The 22,254-nt window shown below is 47.3% G+C and overlaps 1 protein-coding gene across 1 annotated transcript; it reads left to right on the top strand.

Moving 5' to 3' along the window:
- The first annotated feature begins 16,632 nt into the window (after positions 1-16,632).
- On the top strand, positions 16,633-18,453 carry LOC120659584 (cytochrome P450 99A2-like). The gene is made up of 2 exons (XM_039937774.1): positions 16,633-17,600; positions 17,702-18,453. Exons 1-2 carry the CDS (start codon positions 16,716-16,718, stop codon positions 18,320-18,322), a joined length of 1,506 nt encoding a protein of 501 aa, XP_039793708.1. The 5' UTR covers positions 16,633-16,715; the 3' UTR covers positions 18,323-18,453.
- Positions 18,454-22,254: the final 3,801 nt, after the last annotated feature.

The raw sequence follows: 22,254 nt of genomic DNA, 5'->3' as shown, positions 1-22,254 counted from the left end.
TTCAATGACTTCAATCTTCACCTTATCCACCTCTATCCCTCTTCGGACACTAAGTGTCCTAAAACGATGCATTCACGGACCATGAACTGACATTTCTCCCAGTTGAGCATCATGTCCTTCTCTTGGCATCTCTGCAAGACTCTGTCTAAATTTTCTAGACAATGATCGAAGGTCATCCCATAGACCGAGAAGTCGTCCATGAAAACTTCCATAATTTCTTCGATCATGTCGGAGAAAATGGACATCATGCATCTTTGGAATGACGCGGGTGCATTACATAACCCAAACGACATTCGGCGGTAGGCATATGTTCCATAGGGGCATGTGAATGTGGTCTTGTTCTGATCTTCGGGATGGATGGGTATTTGATGGTAACCAGAATAACCATCAAGGAAACAAAAGTAGGAGTGCTTCGCCAACCGCTCCAACATCTCATCGATGAAAGGTGGTGGGAAGTGATCCTTCTTAGTGTCCTTATTGAGTTTCCTGTAATCTATACACATCCTCCATCCCGTGATGGTTCATTGGGGAATTAGCTCGTTCTTACTATTTTCCACCACCGTCATGCCTCCTTTCTTGGGCACAACTTGGACTGGGCTTACCCACTCACTATGCGGAACAGGATAGATAATTCTGGCATCTAGGAGTTTAAGAACCTCTTTTTTTACCACCTCCCTCATAGCATTGTTCAACCTTCTTTGGGGTTCCCTAGAAGGTGCTATTGCGGGATCCAATAGGATTCGGTGGGTGCAGAGGGCAGGACTGATGCCCTTGAGGTCTTGTAGGGTATAGCCTAAGACCGATCGATGCTTTTCTAAAACAGCGATGAGCTTATTCATCTCCTCTTCTGAGAGTTTGTCGCTGATGATCACGGGAGACTCTACATCGCTATTCAGAAAGGTGTATCTAAGCCCTGAAGGTAAAGGCTTTAGCTCAATCGGAGGTCGTGATGGCTTCTCAGTCGTGAGCAGTTCAGGAGTTTCACCGGATTCTTCTTCTGCATCGCTGACTTCTTCCAGCATTTCGTCAATATCCTCCTCGAGGCACAAGTCGAAAAACTCGAAGGTGGAAGTGGCCATTATTTCCTCGATCGGCTCTGGAATAGGGAGATCCTCCACTGAGCATGTCAATGCTCGATCCACGGGGATTTGGAACGTGTCCTTCCCTAACTTGATGCTTAAACATCCGTCCTTAGGAACATTCGAAAAGAGAGCTTTAAGGGGATGTCCTATCAAGAAGTCGAAGTTGAGATCTTCGAAGATATGGAAGTTCAAACGGATTTTAACATCATTGTGCCATAATGGAACATCGGTGATTATCCCGTAGCTGCTCGTAAGAGAACCTGAAGGTCTCTTGAGCTATCTGTTTGTCGGAGTGAGTTTGTAATTGCCTAAAAAAGCTAGGGCAAACTCATCTGACATGAGATTAGCTCCGACAGCGGGACTACAGAGAGCGTCCACATTTTGATTTTGGAGATGGCAACGGAATGATGTGGAGGGAGAGTTTAGATAAATTGGAGATACAGATGACTCTCCTTCCTGCAGCCATTCGTTGCTGATCAATGTTGTCAACTCTTGAACTGTCTCCCGAAGAAAATTCTCCTCTAAGGGATCCGTAGGAGTGACAGGGCTTGGTGGTCGCTTCTGGCAGAAGTATCTTGAGGTGTTGCCGAAATATTCAAAGACATCTGGCTCGATACTTCGGAGAAATTCCGGAGGTAGAGGGTCTTCTTCCTCCGATGTTTCGGATTTATGTTCAGGGGCGGTCTCATAGATCGAATCTACTGATTGGCTTTCAGAGGATTCCGATTCGATTTCTGAAGGCTCCGCTTGACGCATCTTGGGCTCTGTGGGGACTGGCTCGTGGATACAAACGAAAGAGGTTCTGTCCAAGATTTTGTCGAGGACTTCCCTACATTCGGTTGGGGTAAGATGAGCGAAAGATCCTCCAGAGGTAAGATCGAGATGCTGTGCAGACTCCTTGTCAAGACCAGCAAAAAAATGCTTAAGCAATAAATGCTCGGGTAATGACAAGTCTGGGCCTAATTTTACCAATAAGATAAATTTAGCCCAAGCTACACCGATTGATTCCTTATCATTTTGACAGAAAGTTAAAATTTCCTTAAGGCGCATATTTGTGAAAGCAGAAAGAATGCAGAACAGAATCTGTCCCGAAGTTCAATCCAACTTCCATTCACACCGCCTATGACACGAATGTACCATTGCTTCGCTTCTCCCGAAAGGAAAAAGGAAACAATTTCCATTTAAGAGTTTCGTGTGTCATGCCTTAAATTTTCTTGCATGAACATACTTTCTCGAACTCGCACAGATGATGGTAGGGATTTTCACAATCCCTTCCTGAAAAGGAATTTTCTTGAACAAAGGCTATGTAGCCTAAGTCGAGTTCATAGCTAGTAGAAAGAATTGGGTCAGCAAAGGGTGCTGGCTCGTAGAACTCGCTCTTGGGTGAAGAGAGCTGTAAAAGGGATAGCTGCTCCATGGGTAGCGGGGGTTGAGGTAGAATCAAAGAAAAAGAAAAAAGAAGATACGAGGACGACTGAGTCCGTAGATAATGTAGCTATCGTTCCCCGGCAACGGCGCCAGAAAGCTTGTTGGTATTTTGCAACGTCACGAATAAAATCCGCAAGCGCACGGATACCGCTGTAGCTTTCACCCAAGAGTATTTCAGGATATCGTATCCACTGAGGAACATGAGTACGCTATCTATAGGTTCAGGCTCATCCAAAGACACATGCGCCGGTGTGGAGAAGACAGAAGAGAGGACTTTCTATATCTAGAATCTATGCCTAAAAGAAGAGATCACGTCGCCGTTATACTTCGAGCTAAAGGTATCGACCGACTTATGCAAACCGGTAGTTCCAATATGTGCTCTATCTGATATCCAAACGTGGAGGATTACTAAAAGGCTCGAACAGAGCTATCACCACCTGCCGGCTACCTCTACAAACTGTGGGACTATCAGACAACTGAGTGGTATAGTCCAGCCTAGACACCACGTCTACGCCTTTCCCTACTACCCTTAGCCCTGGCCAAGACTACCCTTTTCTATCCGGGGTCTTAAGCTAAGATCAAAAGCTACTTGCTAGCATACACATCAACTAATATAAGGTAGAGATGATAACTTGCGATCTAAACTCTAATTCCAAATAAACAAACAAAGAAAGTCTCGAACACTTACAACCGAACAAGCATCCGTCGAGGTACAAGCGGAGAAGAGTGCCGACAGACCCGGCACTTCCCCCGACTCCTCCTCACTCTCCTCTTCTTCTACACCTCCTAGTCTACCCAAGCATCTAGGATGAAGGCCTCAAGCTCCAAGGGAGAAAGGTGAGTTGAGAGGGTGTGATGTGTGTGTCCATTCATCTACCCCCTCCCCTTGTATTTATAGGAGGGAGCCACGGGCTAAAGCACCTGGAACCGACTTAAGCAACCAGCACGGAGGCGCCACATGTCGTAGCTAAGGCGGTGGGGCCCATGGGCCTGGTCGGCCGACCAATAGGTCGGTCGGCCTGCCAAGTGGGCCAACCGCCCCCAGCTTCGTCCAGCAGGCTCTCCTGGGCCTCCTTGTCTTAACCCAATTGGGCTTGTCCTGTCTTGAGTGGTCTGAACTAGGTTATTGGGCTACACTTGGTCCATTTGAGCCTAAATTGGTGCTCTGATAATTTCTGCGATTTATGTCGGGCCAAAGTGTACTTGAAACCTACAAAATTAGTTCAAAACCACCTGCACAGATTCTCAAGCGCCATATGTGGAATTTGTTAAAAAATAAACCCTGTGCTAGCATTTATTCCACTTTGTGGTTCGCTTTTGTGCAGGAGTTGATGGTCAAAATTGGTCGTTAATGACCATCAACACAGCTCTCAACACGGATCTCGAGGGTGCCACCGCCGAGTTGGACAACACCCGCGAGAAGTTACAAGAAGCTCAAGCCAAGATCGCACAACTAGAGGCACAGCTCGCTGGAGAAGACCCACCTGTGGATGCAGAAGAGCCCCTTTATCCTTCCATGTCGCCGCCCCGCAAGAGACTTCGCTATGGCGAACAAGGCTCCACCACCGGTCTTCTAGACTAGGCTTCTAGGCTATTAGCCGGTCACCCTTTACATGCTTTATTTCGCTAGTATCGTTCCTACGAGGACGACGATGATGTAAAAATGCTTGCTTTGTGGACAAGTGCTTGTTTCATTTTGTTTAAACTTGGTTTGGTTTAAATAAAATGTTTAAAACCTATTTTGGGTTCATATCTTGGTTCTCTTCTTCTTTATCTATCTTATCAGTTCAGTACTCTTATCCAAAATTCATTTCTCTAACAATTAGATGGTAAACACCAGGTCAGGAGGAGGGCAAGACATTCCTAGCACAAGGCATGCACACATAGTTAATCAACAAAATCCATTGCCACCTCCACCTCCAAATCCAACAATGGAACAATTCTTGGCAGCTCAGATGCAGCTTCTGTAGAACCTCACCGCCACAGTAGCAAATATGCAAGCACAGTAGAATCAGCAACAGCCTCATGTAACCCATCAACATAGAGATAAGCACAGGGAATTCATGAGTCACCATCCCCCAACATACTCCCACTCTGTGGATCCACTCTATGCAGATGATTGGCTAAAAGTCATTACTAAGAAACTGGATATCACTCAGTGCAATGACTGTGAGAAGGTTTTGTATGCCTCAGGTTGTCTGGAAGGATCTGCAGCAGACTGGTGGGATGGTTACACTGATGCTCATGCTGATGCCAACACCATCACTTGGGATGAATTCAGAAACAGTTTCCGTGAGCATCATGTCCCAGCTGGTGTGAAAAAGCTCAAACAGAAGGAATTCTTGGCTCTTAAGCAAGGAAATATGTCAGTCAGTGAGTACAGGGACAAGTTCACTTAGTTGTCTCGATATGCTCCCAATGATGTTGATACTGATGCAAAGAGACAGGATCGCTTCCTAGATGGTCTGATAGGGCCACTCAACTATCAACTGCAAAGTCATACATTCCCCAACTTCCAGACACTGCTCGACAAGGCTATAGGCTTGGAGAGCAAGCGCAAGGAACTTGGTGAAATGAAGCGGAAGTTCCAGTCTCAAGGGCAGTCCAGCAGCAACACCCTCCCCTGCTACAACTCTTCTCAGGGTTTTCCATCTCGTTCTGGAGGACAAGGTGGAAACTATCAGCAGAATCAACAGAGTCAGTGCACCCAGCAGCAACCGCAGCGTTGCAATCAGCAGACTCAGCGCACACCTAATCAGCAACATAATCATTTGAGCAACACATCAGGAGCACCAGTCAGGAACAACAACCCAGTTCAACCCAATGGCTGCTTCAAGTGTGGCGAAGTGGGACATTATGCCAACAATTGCCCCAAGCGCAACGTGCAGACCCCCCAAAACTAGAGGAACATTGGACAGAGATAGAATCAACAACAACCACAGCAGCAGCAGCCGCCCAGAAATAACAACCAGACTCCACACTGTAACAAAGGCCAGCAGAACTACGTTCGTGGAAGAGTGAATCATGTGGCTGCGGAAATAGCTCAAGAGGCTCAGGATGTTGTGTTTGGTATGTTCCTAGTCCACTCAGCTCCTGCATCAGTTTTATTTGATTCTGGAGCATCGCATTCCTTTATTTCTTCTCAATTTGTTGCAAAATATGGAATTCCTGTGCATACTATGTCAAAACATATGCTAGTTAGTTCGCCTGGGGGCAATATGAAAGCCACATATCAATGCCTTGGAATTAGTTTCAAGATTATGGACAGAGATTTCTGTGCCAACTTTATAGTGCTAGATTCTAGAGGGATTGATGTCATTCTGGGAATGGGATGGTTAAGCAAAGTTGACGCAATTATTCAGTGTGCAAGAGGTCAGTGCTTTTCACAAGTCCAGAAGGAGAACGGTTTGAGTTCATTGCAACACCTCTATCCACAGCAGACTGTGCAGTAAATCTGATGAAGGGAATGCCTTTGGAAGATATCAAGGTTGTTTGTGAATACCCCGATGTATTTCCGGAAGATTTACCAGGTATGCCACCTGACCGTGATATTGAGTTCAGTATTGATCTTTTACCTGGCACTGCTCCTATTTCTAAAAGGCCGTATAGAATGGATGTTAAGGATTTGAGTGAATTAAAGAAACAAATAGAAGAATTATTAAAGAAAGGATTTATCCGCCCTAGCTCATCACCTTGGGGAGCACCAGTTATCTTTGTTGATAAAAAGGATGGCAGTAGAAGAATGTGTGTAGATTATAGAGCACTTAATGATGTGACCATCATGAATAAGTACCCGCTACCCAGAATTGAGGACTTGTTTGATCAGATGAGAGGTGCTATGATTTTCTCTAAGATCGATCGGAGGTCAGGTTACCATCAATTAAGGATTTGACTGGAAGATATTCCCAAGACGGCATTCACAACAAGATATGGTTTGTATGAGTTCACTGTGATGTCTTTTGGATTGACAAACGCTCCAGCATACTTCATGTACTTGATGAACAAGGTGTTCATGGAGTATCTCGACAAGTTTGTGGTTGTGTTTATAGATGATATCTTGGTATTTTTCAAGAATAAAGAAGAACATGAGGAGCACTTAAGATTGGTGTTACAGAAGCTTCGAGAAAATCAGTTGTATGCCAAGTTGAGTAAATGTGATTTTTGGCTGAGAGAAGTATCCTTCCTTGGACATGTTATCTCAGATGGAGGAATTGCAGTAGACCCTAGTAAAGTTCAGGATGTTCTGAATTGGAATCCGCCCAAGAATGTGTCAGAAATTAGAAGTTTCCTTGGACTTGCAGGCTACTACCGCAGATTTATCGAAGGATTCTCAAAGATTGTGAAACCTCTCACTTCTCTGTTGGAAAAAGGGAAAGAATTCCAATGGGATGCCACATGTCAGTCTTGTTTTGAGGAACTAAAAACGAGGCTAACCACCGCCCCAGTGTTGATAATGCCTGATATTCACAAAGGGTTTGATGTTTACTGTGACGATTCACATCTCGGTCTCGGATGTGTGTTGATGCAAGATGGCAAAGTGGTAGTATATGCCTCTAGACAGTTGAGAAAGCATGAGCAAAATTTTCCTACTCATGATTTGGAATTAGCTGCCGTAGTGCACGCATTAAAGATTTGGAGGCACTATATGATCGGGAATAAATGCCAGATCTTCACTGATCACAAAAGTTTGAAGTACATATTCACTCAGAGGGATCTCAACCTGAGACAACGCAGATGGTTAGAGTTGATTAAAGATTATGATCTAGATATTCAGTATCATCCAGGCAAGGCAAATGTTGTAGCAGATGCACTAAGTCGAAAAGGTCAAGCAAATATGGCTATAGCTCGTTTGATGCCCCAAGAATTGTGTTGGGAAATGAAACGACTCAACTTAGGGATAATTTATCATACTGAGGCCATGACCATGGAAATTGAACCTACACTGGAGAAAGAGATCAGAGAAGGGCAACTAATAGATGCTAAAATCAAGGAAATCAAGATTTTAATTGGTTTAGGCAAAGCCCCAGATTTCACAGAAGATGAACAAGGAACTGTTTGGTTCAGAAATAGAATATGTGTGCCTGACATTGATCGTCTTTGGGAACTCATTCTGAAAGAGGCACATGATTCAGCTTATTCCATCCACCCTGGTAGTACTAAGATGTATCAAGATTTGAAAGAGAAGTACTAGTGGTATGGTTTGAAAAGAGATGTAGCAACCCACATTGCTTTGTATGATGTGTGCCAGAGAGTAAAAGCAGAACATCAAAGGCCAGCAGGTTTGTTACAACCACTAAAAGTGCCTGAATGGAAGTGGGAAGAAATTGGTATGGATTTCATCGTAGGGTTACCTCAGACTCGTGATGGCTACGATTCCATATGGGTTATTGTGGACAGATTAACTAAGGCTGCTAATTTCATACCAGTCAAAACAACTTATACCGGAGCCAATCTAGCAGAGTTGTACATGTCACGGATCGTATGTCTACATGGTGTTCCAAAGAAAATAGTATCTGATCGTGGTACTCAATTCACATCACGTTTCTAGCAAAAGTTACATGAATCAATGGGTACAAAGCTCAATTTCAGTTCTGCGTATCATCCATAGACAGATGGTTAGACTGAAAGAACCAATCAAGTTCTAGAAGATATGTTAAGAGCTTGTGCTTTGAAGCATGGAGGCAGTTGGGATAAAAGTTTGCCATATGCATAATTTTCTTATAACAATAGTTATCAAGCTAGTCTCAAGATGTCCCCGTTTGAAGCTTTATATGGGAGAAAGTGTAGAACACCATTGTACTGGAGTCAGACAGGAGAAAGTCAAGTATTTGGTCTAGAAATTCTTCAGGAAGCTAAAAGACAAGTTCAGATAATTCGGGATAATCTCAGGACTGCACAATCACGACAGAAGAGTTATGCCGATACACGGAGAAGGGAATTGACATTTGAAGTTGGAGATTATGTGTATCTTAAAGTATCGCCTATCAGAGTCTCCGCAGATTCAAGGTAAAAGGAAAGTTGTCACCTTGGTATATTGGTCCTTTTCAGATTCTAGAAAGGAAAGGTGAAGTGGCATATCAGTTGGAACTCCCTGAATGATTGTCAGATGTTCATGATGTGTTCCATGTGTCTCAGTTGAAAATGTGTCTGAGAGTGCCTGAAGAACAGTTACCGCTGGAGGAGCTTAATGTGCAAGATGATTTGACATATTCAGAGCATCCAGTCAAAATATTGGAGACATCCTAGAGAATTACTCGGAGCAAAATAATCAAAATGTGCAAAGTGCAATGGAGTCACCATTCCGAGGATGTGGCCACTTGGGAAAGAGAAGATGAGCTTATGGCAGAATTCCCTCAGTTGTTCTCCAATCTATCCAAATCTCGAGGACGAGATTCTTCTTAAGGGGGTAGGATTTGTAACACCCAAAATTTCAACTTTGGTTTAAATTTAAATGAATTTATTCAAATTGTGTTTGAGTTTAAAAAAACAAACAAAACTTTCTCTCTTTCTTCTTCTAGCCCAATCCACCTTCTACCCTCCCCCTCTAACCTTTCTTTCCTGCAAGGCCCAGTCGGCCCAACACCGGCCCAATCCAGCCTCCCACCTCCACCGTCTCTCCCTCTTACTTCCAGGCGGGCCCCACCCATTAGCTCCTCCTTCCTCCAGCCACTTCCTCTCCCTCTCCATGCTGAGCACCGCCGGCCGTCCCCCTCCCCTGGGCGCTCCTTCTCCCCTCCACTCCGGCTCGCCATCAAGGCTCAGTGGAGCTGTTGCTCAACCCCCTCGCCTCCCCTCCGTCCCCGGCCAGTAACGGCTGCCATCACCAGGCACCATTAATGGCCGGCTGCCACTCATGCGCCGCGCCCCCTCTTCTCCCCGCCGACCTTCCCTCTCCCCTTGCTCGGCCTACAAAAGGCGCGCCCGAGCCTCCTATCCCGCTCCTTTATCCTCTCTCTCGTGCTTGCCGTCGCTCCCCACTCGCTCATCGCCGCCGCGAGAGATCTGCTCGGCGCCGTCGCCATCGATCCGCCGCGTCGCTGCTTCCCCATCGACTCCAACTGCATCAGGAGCTTCGCTGTGCAGTGAGTACCACCACCAGCCCTTCTTCCCCCTTGTTCCCGCCTCTCTGTGTTGTCAATGGCTCGCCGGAACCCCTCGGCCATACCTCGCCATCGAGGGTCCTCTCCGGCCTCTGTACCGCCACGAGGGCCCTTTCTTCATCCTCACCCTCGTCCGCTAGACCTCCCCAAACTCTCCCCACGCGAAGTAGTGCCCCGGACGGCTGGAATGCACTACTCTGACGAGCTCCGCCACAGCCGCCTCTGCTCGCCGCCGAGCGGCCCTCTCCTACCACCATTTCAATGCCCCGACCCCTCCCTCAATCTCGCCGATGCCTCCTTTACCTCCCCTGCCCTTCTGCGCGGCGAATCGAGCACCGGAGCACCAAATTTGGTGATCTCCGGCGCTGCACCACCGCCTGCCGCCGCAGACCTCACCGCCGGCTCCGCCCTGAGCCGCCTTCGCCGCGCAGCCGAGCCGCCAGCTGAGCCAGCCGAGCCGAGCCGCCCCAACCCTTTCCGCGCTGTCGGATCACGATCCGACGGGTCAGATCCGCCCAAGACCCGGTCAATACCGGTCAACTCGAGCCGGCCCCGTCCTTTTTGCTAAAGAGCCCCTGAGTTTTCCTGTAATCAACCCGCAATCCTGTTCAGTTCAAAAATAATTCCAGAGAGGGCCTGTTTCTTCCATTTCAGCCCCAGAGTTCTTGTAATTTTGAACCCGCCATCCCTGGAGCCTTGTTTTACACTCTAACCACTTTGTTTATATGTTTAATTATGATCTTGCCCCTGGTTTCTTGCAAATAAGTCCCTGTAATCTTGTTTTGGCCATATCTTTTTTGTTTTAACTCCGATTTTAGCGATTCCCGCGCTCACTCGATCCTTGCATCATGCTCTACATCTTTTTCAGCTTATGCAGTCCTATTTGCACTATTTTTGTAGTGTTTCTTATTTTGTTCTTGTTTTTACTTGTGTGATCGTGTAGACGACGTGGCGTACGAGGAGGATCAAGAGCAAGTGAACGAGGAAGACCAACAACAATTTGGCAAGGAAGGCAAGTGGCCTTCCCCCTCTGCATACTCTATTTTATCCCAGTAATATCATGTTAATTCACTTTATTTTACTGTTGTATTGCATAAACTTGATGGGATAGCCACTAAGGACATTACCTAGTCTTTTTACCCAAAGCCTTGGATCACCCGTTATAATAATTTTGTTGGGTAGAATTGCTTAGATGCTCAATCTTGGGATGGTTATGGTTATAATCTTTGAAATATTAAACATGACTTTATTTATGTTGTTATACTTGTTTTAATTACAAGATTATATTGTTTAATTGGAATATGGAGAACCACCCAAGAAAACAGTACAACCACAATACCACATGGCTCTAGTCATGGCTGATTAATTGGAAACTTTAGCTTGTGAATTCTTACCGAAAGGGCAAGAGGGGAAGCATCGATGGGGTATAGCCTAGTCCTCTTGGGGTAGCGGCCTTTGCTAAGGAGCTGACCATTAGGGAGGGTTATGCTCTGCTTTGACTTGAAACCTTAACGGGTTGTCACTTGTTAGGGAATCTTTGTAAAGGCCTCGTAGTGTACCCCTCGCCACTCACCAAAGGAAGTGTTTAAGGGCCTTACAAACCCGGGCGACACAGGGGGACACGAATTGTGGGTAATGTCTACAACCTCTGCAGAGTGTAAAACTGATATATCAGCCGTGCTCACGGTCATGAGCGGCTTGGACCCTCACATGATAATTGAACTTGAAGAATAATTAAATCGTGGTTTTTTATTATGTAATTTGGACTCTTTTATGATCTTTATGCTTAAGTGGGTTGGTATAAACTTATATTTAGTAATTAGGTGTTGCTAATAAAATTTGACCAACTAAAATGCTAACTGCTATAAACCTTAGCCTTTCCTTGATGGCCTTGCATCTACACCCCACTTGCTGAGTACCAGCCATAAGTGTACTCACCCTTGCCTAATTGCTGTTCAGAAGAGAACAATGAAGTGGACTACTTCAGTGACTTTGAGGAATTCTAGGAGCGTTCACCAGTCAAAGTTCCTGTGGGAGTTCATGAAGATATTTTGAAGGTATCGTATAGGCTATTCGGTGAAACGTTTAAGACCTTCATGTCTATCTGTCGGAGTGTGTAATAAAGTACTTATTTCCTTTGTTTACGCTGTTGAACATTGTCTTTGATATATTCACTGATGAAGTCTTCCATATGTGCGAAACTTGATCCTAGCGCACATATGTGATACATCTGGTGTTCTTTTCGAAACTGGGTGTGACAGTTTTCTTCCCTAAGATTAGACATGTTGATCCTTCTAGTCTCACCGGGCGTGCCAAAAGATGTGTTGACGCGAAATGATGACACACCAAAACCCGAAAGCCCCGTACGCCAAGCTCGGACTACACTTGATTCAAACCAAGGCGTGCCAGTCAATTTGTCCTATAAATTAACAAGGAAACATCAAACCGTCAAATACGAGAGCATATTGGTTGGATTTCCGAATAACTCTCACGCGTCGTATCGGCAAGACTCTGCCGATATAGAAAACGACAACAGATCGGGTAAAATAAGCATGTATTACACTGCGTGCATTTTTTATTTTCAAAGGCGTGCATTTTTTATTTTTAGAGGTGTTTTTTTGGAAATGCCTCAGTGCTATAGTCAGTGTTAATACAACATTTTCAGAGGCATTTTTTTGCCCGCCTCTGTTAATCAAAAAAAAAAGGCGAGCCCGCCGAGCCCTTCTAGGCCCGCGCGAGCCCATCTGAGAGGCCGGCCGACCTCCTGCCGCACAGCCGCCGCCGCTCGCCACCGGCCGAGGCCTCCGCGCGCCTCTGTCGCCGCCGGGTCGGGTCGCCATGGGAGGGAGGGGGCGGGGCCGCGCCGCCTCTTGGAGCTGTCGCCGAGGGAGGGAGGAGGCGGGGCCGCGCCGCCGCTCGGAGTGGCCGGCTGGATTCACCGCGCCCCTGCCCGGATCCACTGCGCCGCTACCAGATCCACCGCCTCCCGCCGCGGATCCGCCGTCTCACCGCCGGGGATGACCTCCGCGCCGCTCGTCGCACTGGGGAAGGCCGGCGTGCCCCTGGCCGTGCTGGGGAAGGCCGGCGCACCCTTGGCCGTGCTTGGGAAGGCCGGTGCACCTCTGGCCGCCATAGTGCCCTCTGGGCCCGGCCTCCGCTCTGCGCCGCGTCCGCCTCCGCGCTGGGGCCACGGCGCCAGAAGAGGGAGAGGAGGCGCGTGCTGGAGGAGAGGGAGGCCGGCGGCTGGATCCGCCGCCACCATGCCATTCGGGAGAGAGAGAGAGGGGGGAGGGAGGGAATGAGAGAGAGAGTGAGGGAGAGAGAGAGAGAGAGTGAGTGAGTGAGTGAGGGAGATAGATGGGTTAGGGTTAGTCTGGGGTATGGATTTTTAATGGGCTTGGCCCATTAACTGAGGCCGTCAAATTACGTACGACCGCCTCTGAAAATACCCCGATTAACAGAGGCGGTCGCGTTACACATGACCGCCTTTGTTAACCGATTTACTGAGGCGGTTTCCATAACCGCCTCAGTTAATAAGAACTAACCGCCTTTGTTAATGCCCAGCATTAACAGAGGCGTTTATTTTTTATGAACGCCTCAGAGGCCTTTTTAAAGTGCCTCGTTTAATCCAAAATTGTAGTAGTGTTAAAAGCGATTTAAAGGAAATCGGCAAGAAACTGCCGATACCGGTATGCAACAGACGGCTAGATCTAAAACCGACACATGCCAGGAAACAATGCACAAACCCACGAATGTATGGATCTGAGCAAAGCTAAGCTTACAACCGATCTAATCAGCTTTTCAAGGTCTAGCATTACAACAAAGGAACTGACAGCCTATTAAACAGATTGCTAAGCCGGGTAATTGGTGAATATATCTAAACGAGAAAATAGCGATGAGCCCGAGATCAAAGTTTAGATAAATTCGATAACTTTTGAATAGATCTGAACGAAGCCACAGCGATACGCCCGGAAGCTAAAACTCAGATTTACTCGGTAAACGAAAACTTACCAGCAAACCAAGTCGCTCGAATGTGAGGCGTCCTTGATCGGCTTAAAAGAACTCGCGAAAAAGAAAAAGGCGATGCCGCCGACGAAAAAGTAAATTGCAGAAGAAGTAAAGTTTTATTTGGTGGATTGTATCAATCTTCGACAATGACCAGAGGTTCATATTTATACCCCCATGCTACCAAAGTCCTAGCCGATTACGGCAAAGTACAATTTCTAACTAAAAGACTATCTATGATAAATAAAGATACCACCTTCCAACCCAACTCTATTCAAGATATGACCAATCCGATCTTTTCGTCGACCGCCGGGACTCCTAATCGGTAACAAATCATAGCCGATCCTTCTCGCCACGCACCACTGCCGTTCCTCAAACTGGCATTTCTTTCCTTTTATTATTTCTCTTGTCGCATGCCAAAAAAATGGCGTCAACAGGAATAACATTTATTAGTATATTTTGTTGGGGCCATAAGTACCCCTCCACTTAGAGCTTGGGGAAGTTATGTAGACTTGTGTTCCACACACATATAAGTGCTCTAACCACCAAATGCTCAAGAGAAGTTTAAGACAATTAGCAGAAGTCTTAGGGCTTGATTAGTGATAGTTATTGCTTTTGGTGTTAGCATAGAGTTAGGTGATCTTTGCACACCTCATTGCTAGTGGTGCTTGCGCACAATCCGAGTCTTGTAAGTCTTGCGAGACCCTCCAACCGAGTGGAGTGGCTATCGGTACTTGTGAGAGGGAGGAGAGACCCCAGCGATTTGTTGAAACCCTACCTAATGGAGACGGCGGGGTACAGCAGGGAGAGGCAAGGTGAAGACCACTTGCGCGTGGAGAAGGTCCATCAGCTATCCATAGAGTTACTTGACCGGGAGCTTGGCCCTTGCGCAGGCATTCCCTCACGAGGGGCTCCAATTGAAGATTAGTGGAAAGAGATAGCTTTCCGATACCTCGGTAAAAAGTCGTCATGCCGGTAGTTTGCATTATCTACCCCTTTACATTCGCATTACTTATTGCACTTACTTTCCACATTCGCATTACGGACAGCACCACACCGAGAAGACCACCACCATGCGGGACCTACCTACATCGTACATCATCTGGCAGGGTGGAACCACCGAACCTGGACCCCACGCAGGCCGCCTCGCAGTCGCCGCTATGAAAACACAATGCGCGGGGGCCTCGCCACATCCGCTGTTGGACTCCTCCTCACTCTCGTTGCCTCGCCGAAGACACCGCATGCGGGGGCCTCTCCACTTCTGCCATAGTACTCCGAGTCGCGGATTCGTTTATAATGTCGCCACTAGGATGAAGAACAATGATGCCTCGCTTTCATGATCCCCATCGACAGTCGAACCACGCCCTCTGGATGACCGCATCTCATTGAGAAGCCCGGATACCAACCACCGCCGCCATGGTAGCAAACCAAGTTGTCGCTAGCGCCGTCTTCCGACGATGTACCACACCGGAGTCACCGAGCAAGGCCGAACGACTCGCCGTAGTCAGATGCAAGCCAAGTTGTCCCATGACATTGGAGCTGCAAGTGCCGTTCTTCGACGCAGTCCCACGCCGCACTGACGATTGCCAGGCAATGCCAGCCGCCGCGGTCCGTTGCAAGTAGCCCAAAACCAATGCCCATACGACAACCCCTGACCTCCAACATGATTTCGGTCGCCACCGCCATACAGCAAGATAATTATAAACTTCACGAGTAGTTCATATCTGCCACATCTTACCTTCCAGAGTTTTATGAGATTGGGTGCGCACTGATGGTGAAGAAATAGAGAAAAGTCGACAAAAGGAAAGTGCGGGTGCGAGTGTATATGGAAGGAAAAGAATGGGCCAGCAATTGGCATATATATGGAAGGAAAATTGAGATTGTGTGTCTAGAAAACTTGGCAATTGGCATCGCGCGCGAAAACTTCCGCCTCAAAGTCATATCACGTGCTTGGAAAATTTTCGCCGCCAGATATGACTATAATGTGGAAGTTGACTGAATAATATAAAGTCAAGTTTATACAGTCTTAGTCCGACACATGCCACAGGGCAGGGTGAAGGCTTATAAAAGGCCCTTAATATACTCTAGGTTCATGCAATTCCCAAGCACAACTTCAAAGTAAAAAAAAAAATTGAACGTACATGGAGATGGAGACATGCCACATGGCACGGTGAAGGCTTTAATAATTATCATTACAAGAAATATGGTAATCTATGATGAAAATTTCATGACATTTTAGAAAAAGCGTCACAATGGCATATAATCCATGACTATTTTCAAACTTTCGTCATGGATTTGAAGGTATGGGCCCTTGGCCCAAAACTTAGTGACGTTTTATTGAATTTGTCATAATCGAGCCCACAAAACAATGACATTTCAGCGTTAATATCACAGAAATCGTCCTAGTTATTTTGACTAGTATATGTTTTGGCATTCATAATTTTTATACAACCGCTGTGGGTTTCAGTCCACCACAACTAACCACCAGGCTGCCTCCTTGGTTGTGCCATGGTTCATTATTTAGTTTTAATTACATTAAAATCATATTGGAACTATAAGCATTATTCTATTACTAGATTTTAATTTGAGGCACATTTCATAAACAATTAAACACAAGATGCAAGCTAGTTCTAGCAGCATGTAAAATTACTACACGGTAAATTAGAACTCCAAATTTGATAAGATCTATACTAGGAAAAGAGAAATGCTAAATAGGCCATATGCTGGGCCAATTTCTCTGAACGTGCACAGCAAGATAATTGTAAACTGTACTTGTGGTTCATATCTGACACATCCTACCTTCCAGATGATGATGCTCGCAGGTCGTTTGTGGTTCTGGATTTTTTCGATTAAAAAAGCCAGAACGTCCGCCTCAATGACTCAGTGCTTGGAAAATTTTCGCCGCCAGATATGACTATAATGTGGAAGTTGACTGAACAATATAAAGTCAAGTTTATACAGTCTTAGTCCGACACATGCCACAGGGCACGGTGAAGGCTTATAAAAGGCCCTTAATATACTCCTCTAGGTTCATGCAATTCCCAAGCACAACTTCAAAGTAAAAAAAAAAATCGACAAGCTAAGCCACCTCCATCATATCATGGAGATGGAGCTAAGTGCAGCAGCGCTCCTTTTCGTCTTCCTCATCTCCTTGCCAATTCTTGTGACCTTGCTGAGCCACAAATCAACTCCAACCTCTAAGAAGAGGCGGCCTCCAGGCCCATGGAACCTCCCATTGATTGGAAGCCAACTCCACTTCTTCAAGTCGCATTCACCGGGTGTTTTCCGGGACCTGGCCAACAAGTATGGCCCTGTGATGTTCCTCCGGATGGGCCAGATCGACACTCTCGTGATATCCTCGCCGGCGGCAGCAGAGGAGGTTCTCCTCGTGAAGGATATCATCTTCGCGTCGAGGCCAAGCATCGTGGCTTCAGAGTTCTTCTGCTACCAAAACCTCGACATCGTCTTCTCGCCCTATGGTGCTTATTGGCGGACGCTGCGCAAGCTCTGCACGATGGAGCTCCTCAACGCAAAGATGGTGCGTCAGTTCGCCCCCATCAGGGATAACGAGACGTTGTCCCTCATCAGAAATATCCAAGCTGCTGGCCGAGGTGGTGAGCCAGTCCATCTCGGTAGGGAGCTCTTATCCTGCTCAAACATGATCACAGCAAAGGCGGCTTTCGGCCAAGTTTACAGCAGCGAGCTCCGGGACCAGTTTCTATCGTCGATGGCTGTGATGACAAGCTTCACCGGGGGCTTCACCTTCGGGGATGTCTTTCCATCACTGCGCTTCACTGACGTCGTCACTGGGCTCAGGCGAAGGATGTGGCGAGCACGCTTGCAGCTGGACGACGTCTTTGACAAGATCATTGCTCGATCTGAGGCGCAGCGAGGTGATGACCTGGTGAGTGTCCTCCTTCGGATCAGGGACGAGGGGGAGCTGGAATTCCCCATGGGCATCATAAACATCAAGGCAATTATATTGGTAATAATTTACTCGTGAAGAACCGCACTACATATGCAGTTTCTTTTTTAGAAAAAATATCATTATTGCTCATAAAATGGCATGCATGGGGTATGATTTAGGATATGTTCACTGGAGGGACGGATACGACGGCTAAAGCTGCAGAGTGGACAATGTCAGAGCTCATGAAGAACCCAGATGTAATGGCCAAGGCACAGGCTGAGGTGCGACAAGTATTCGATAACGTGAGCCCACAAGACCATGAGGGCAAGATAGATGAGCTGCACTACACTAAAATGGTGATCAAGGAGAGCATGAGGCTGAACCCAGCGGTGCCATTGCTAATGCATCTCTGTCGGGAGACTTGCGACGTAGGTGGGTTCCAAGTCACGGAGGGAACTAGGGTCGTAATCAACGTATGGGCCATGGCAAGGAGCCCCAAGTACTGGCTTGACGCAGAGAAGTTCAGACCGGAGAGGTTTGAGGATGGAATGCTTGACTTCAAAGGCTCCCGGTTCAAGTACTTGCCATTTGGGGCAGGGAGGAGAAGGTGCCCTGGTGATACCTTCGGGCTGGCTGCGCTAGAGCTCATTATTGCACGCCTTCTCTACTACATCGACTGGAGCCTCCCGGCCGGGATGCAGCCGGACGACATTGATATGGAAATGATCGTTGGCGCAACAGCCAGGAGAAAGAACCAGCTGCAACTAGTGGCATCACCATATAAGGTCGTTCCCGTGTAATGCTGATCGACGTGATCGCCAAGTATATGCTTGCTGGCCAACATCTACAGTTGTGCCTGCATAACGTTGTACTAAAAATAATTGATCCATTGATAATTTTGTATATGTTCACTACTCCACCGCCCCCATCACCACTGGTTCAAATTGAGCATCACCATGGATTTTGGGGCGTTAGATTTAACTCGATGGTATCGAGGCTCGCGGTGCCATTTTTAGCAAAAGAAAAAGGCAGCGCTCACACAGTTTGCGATCGTGCCGAGCTCGTATGTCCACACAATCGCCCGCGTCGGCGGTGGGAAGGAGGCAGTGATGAAGGGGATGGCAGAGAGGAAGAGGGGAGGGGAAGTAGGGACGGCGGTGAACAAGAGGAGGATGAGGTGGGGAGCGAGATGAGTGAGACAATGATAGAGAAATAGAGAGAAGTACTGTAAGAGAGAGGAAATATCAAGATGAGAGTATCATACGACCCGGCGGTAATGCCCACACCACCTATCACAGGATCTACTGCCGAGCTCCTGCTATCCTTGACGAAGCTAATCTGAGATATAAAGAAAAACACCTTGACCAAGCGCACTGCTGCCATGAAAAAAGAGGATGGCATTTTCTACTTGATCTCCATCACCTAGACTCAGAAGATGCCAAGGAAAGAAAAAACGCCACCGTGATCTCTAGCGAAGAAAAAGGTTGATTGGTTTGCTTCTCTAGTGAGCCTGGCTCATTCCAGGAAACTAGGCTCCTGCTGGCCCGGCGAGTTCGCACGTGAGCCTTTTGTTTCAATGATAGCATGCATGTGGCCTAGTCCGATTGAGCTGTTGTTTGGTTGCCTGTCCGTGGGGTATTTAACTTTTTACCATTATAACGGATGGTACCTCCTGAGATAGAACTCTTGTTTCTGGCACTATGAAATCAACATAGAAGAGAGAAAATCATTACATTTTTACCACTTTCACTCACATGGCTGCCAGCGCGTCACTCCAGCTCGGCTCAAAGTCAGCGAAGCCCCCGCGCCCGTCCCGGACCCGATTTGTCCGGCCCGAACTGACCATGTTAAGACATAAACAAATAAATTCAGTGAGCATAAACATATGAACAAAGCAGATTTCCACAAATAAATTATGTGACTCTAAATCCAAGCATAGCTACTGACCATGTTAAGACATCTTGCCACTATAGAGTCAAGACAGAGTTAACACAGAGTCAAGCATAGCTACTAAGCATAAACATGGCTTTCTGGTTGCCATCTAGCCACAAACCAAACATAGCTACTAAGCAAAACTCTAAATCCAAGTGCTCTAATTCTTTACTACTAATTCAACTAGCTACTGACCATGTTAAGACAGAGTCAAGACAGTAATTCGACTAGTAATTCAACTAATTCACTACAGAGTCAAGACAGTAAGGATTTACCTCCTTCCTGGTCCTCTCCTTCTTGTTCAGAGAGATTGAAGGCAGAGAGGTCAGCATCAGAGAGCTCACGTCAGGCTTCGTCTCCTCCTCCTCCTGCTTAGGGGCTGCAGGCAGGTCGATGATGGTGAAGCGCGGCTTGTAGGTCGCCAGTAAGGCTTCTGTCTTCATCTTGAGCGTCGTCGCGGCTTCTGCCTTCTTCTTGCGCGCCGCCACCGCTCGTACGGCCGCAACATCGAAGCCCGGCGGGTACGTGAGAAGTTCCTCACCGCTGCCGGCCTTCTTCTTGAGCTACTTGGAGGAGGGGAAGCGCCGTCGGCCTTCTTCTTGGGCCGCTTGGTGCCGGAAATGCCGCTCGTGGAGGGGGGGAAGGGCCGCCGGCCTTCTTCTTGGCGGGGAGGAGGGACGCCATTCCCACTGCCATCTTCTTGGTGCTAGAGCCGCCGCTTGTTGGGGAGCAGGGGTGAGCGGCGAGGCGGGCGCTACAGCGCAGTAGTGGAGTAGCACCGCCACTGCCGCCTGTTGGGGACGAGGAGGGAGCGCGGCGGGCGTTTGGACGCCGCGGTGCGCCGCCCATGGGGACGAAGTGGCCATCCCCACCGCGCGTCTGCAGCCACGCGTAGATCTGGTGCAGGGACACGCTGCCCATGGATGCCATCGCCGTCATCGCCGGCGAAGGGGAAGGGGTGGGGGTCGCCGGTGAAGGGGAAGGGGCGAGGAAGATGGAGAAGGGTTCACCGGTGATGGGGTCGGCGGGCGTTTCGATCTTTATGTAGATGGAGAAGGGGAAGGGGCGGACCTGGCGAGGGAGATAGTTATCAAATAATCTTAGTGTTTGTACAAATAACGTTCTATATAGTTATCAAACGAAATCACTCAAGTAGTGCAATGGTTTAGGTGTGTCGGCCGGTACTCGTAGGTCACGGGTTCGAACCACGGACCAGACCAAATTTTTTTGGTTTATTGGCGCAGCAGCTTTCCAATATATTCATCTAAAATTATCCATGCATACTGAACTGAAATTCTAGCATACTTCAATGGTTTGGCCGCGCAGTCTTAAGTCTACGGTCGCGAGTTCGAGTCCCTTCAGAGGGACATTTTTTCCTTTTTTGCAATTTTTGTGGGCCGACGAGGCCCAAAAGAGCTCTAGGGTTCCCCTCCCACCCCGACACGCTGCTCCTCCCCTCCCATCCTGACAGCACCACCCTCCCATCCCGACACACCGCTCCTCCCCTCCCATCCCGACAGCACCGCCCCTCCCATCCCGACAGCGCCGCTCCTCCCCTCCCATCTCGGGAGGATCTGGGCCCTCTCCTCCCTTCTACACCCGCCATCGAGTAGGCAGCCGCAGGCAGGCCTACCAGGAAGCACCACCCTTGCCAATCTCCACGCGGAGGCACAGGTGTCAAGATCGAGATGAGAGCCGCGTCGCCGCCGTAGGGCCGCTCGCGGGAGTAGGCCACCACATGGAGTGCAGCTCACGTGGAGGTGTCCATGGCGGCGGCATAGAGCTGTCGGCCACCAACTACTTCATCAACGTGCTCATATAGGTCAGTGGCACCACTCCTTCTCTCTCTACTAGTCTAGGGTTAATTGGAGGGGCATCTGAATGTTATGACCACGTTGTACCTTCAATTTCTGGCAAACTGATTTGCTTAACCCTAACCCCGTGGACCGTGGTTCTATATTTTGGAATCCGGATCCCTCGTGAACATACATGAGAGAGAGAGAGAGTTAGAGATTAATTGGTGTTGCAACTTATTATTGTACACAAAGTGTTACTTTGGCTTAACCTTAGGCCATATTATTGTACATCCCAATGCAATGTTCTTATGGATAACTGGAATGTATGTGCTCTAGTTATTTTTATTCAGTGCATAATTGCTTTTCATTCTTGCTGCAAGGAAAAAAATTCTAGGTAGATGAACAGCAATTTATGTGGTGTAATGTTTTAAGTTTCAGCTCAAGTTTTCTGTTCTTATTTTCTTCCAGACATTCTAGGTAGATGAACTGCAATTTCTATCAAACTGATTTGGTTAACCCTAACCCCGCGAGCAAATTTATTTAGGAGCAAATTTATTCTAGTATTAGAGTGGCTAGTGTTAGTTTGTTTTAGGAGCAAATTTAGGAACTAATTTAGACTAGTACTTTTTTGGCATAATGGTTTAACATATGCAAAAGGCAGCCAAGAGAAGGACTAGGCTTGGAATACTTCAAGCACCGCGTGCTTCGCTTCATCAAAATATGGTTAGTGTTAGTTTGCTATGATATTATTGGCAGAATTAGTACTTTATTTATGCTAATCTCTTATCATCCCATGATTGTTAGGTGAGTTCTGAATCAAGTTGGGAACATGAAGCTGAGAGTGGGGTGGCTAAACCCGGTAACGAAGCGGGATCAGATTATGAACGGGAAATTAATGGATCTGCTGAGGAGGAGCTTGATGACACTGATGGTGAACAGCAGCATCCTGGAGCTACGTGTCAAGTTAGAAAGTCAAGGACATCAACAAAGTGGCCAGTGGACAA

This window comes from Panicum virgatum, chromosome 2N (genome assembly GCF_016808335.1).
Source record: "Panicum virgatum strain AP13 chromosome 2N, P.virgatum_v5, whole genome shotgun sequence".
NCBI lineage: Eukaryota > Viridiplantae > Streptophyta > Magnoliopsida > Poales > Poaceae > Panicum > Panicum virgatum.
The sequence above is the reverse complement of the archived record's forward strand: the minus strand, read 5'-3'. Positions and strand labels throughout refer to the sequence as shown.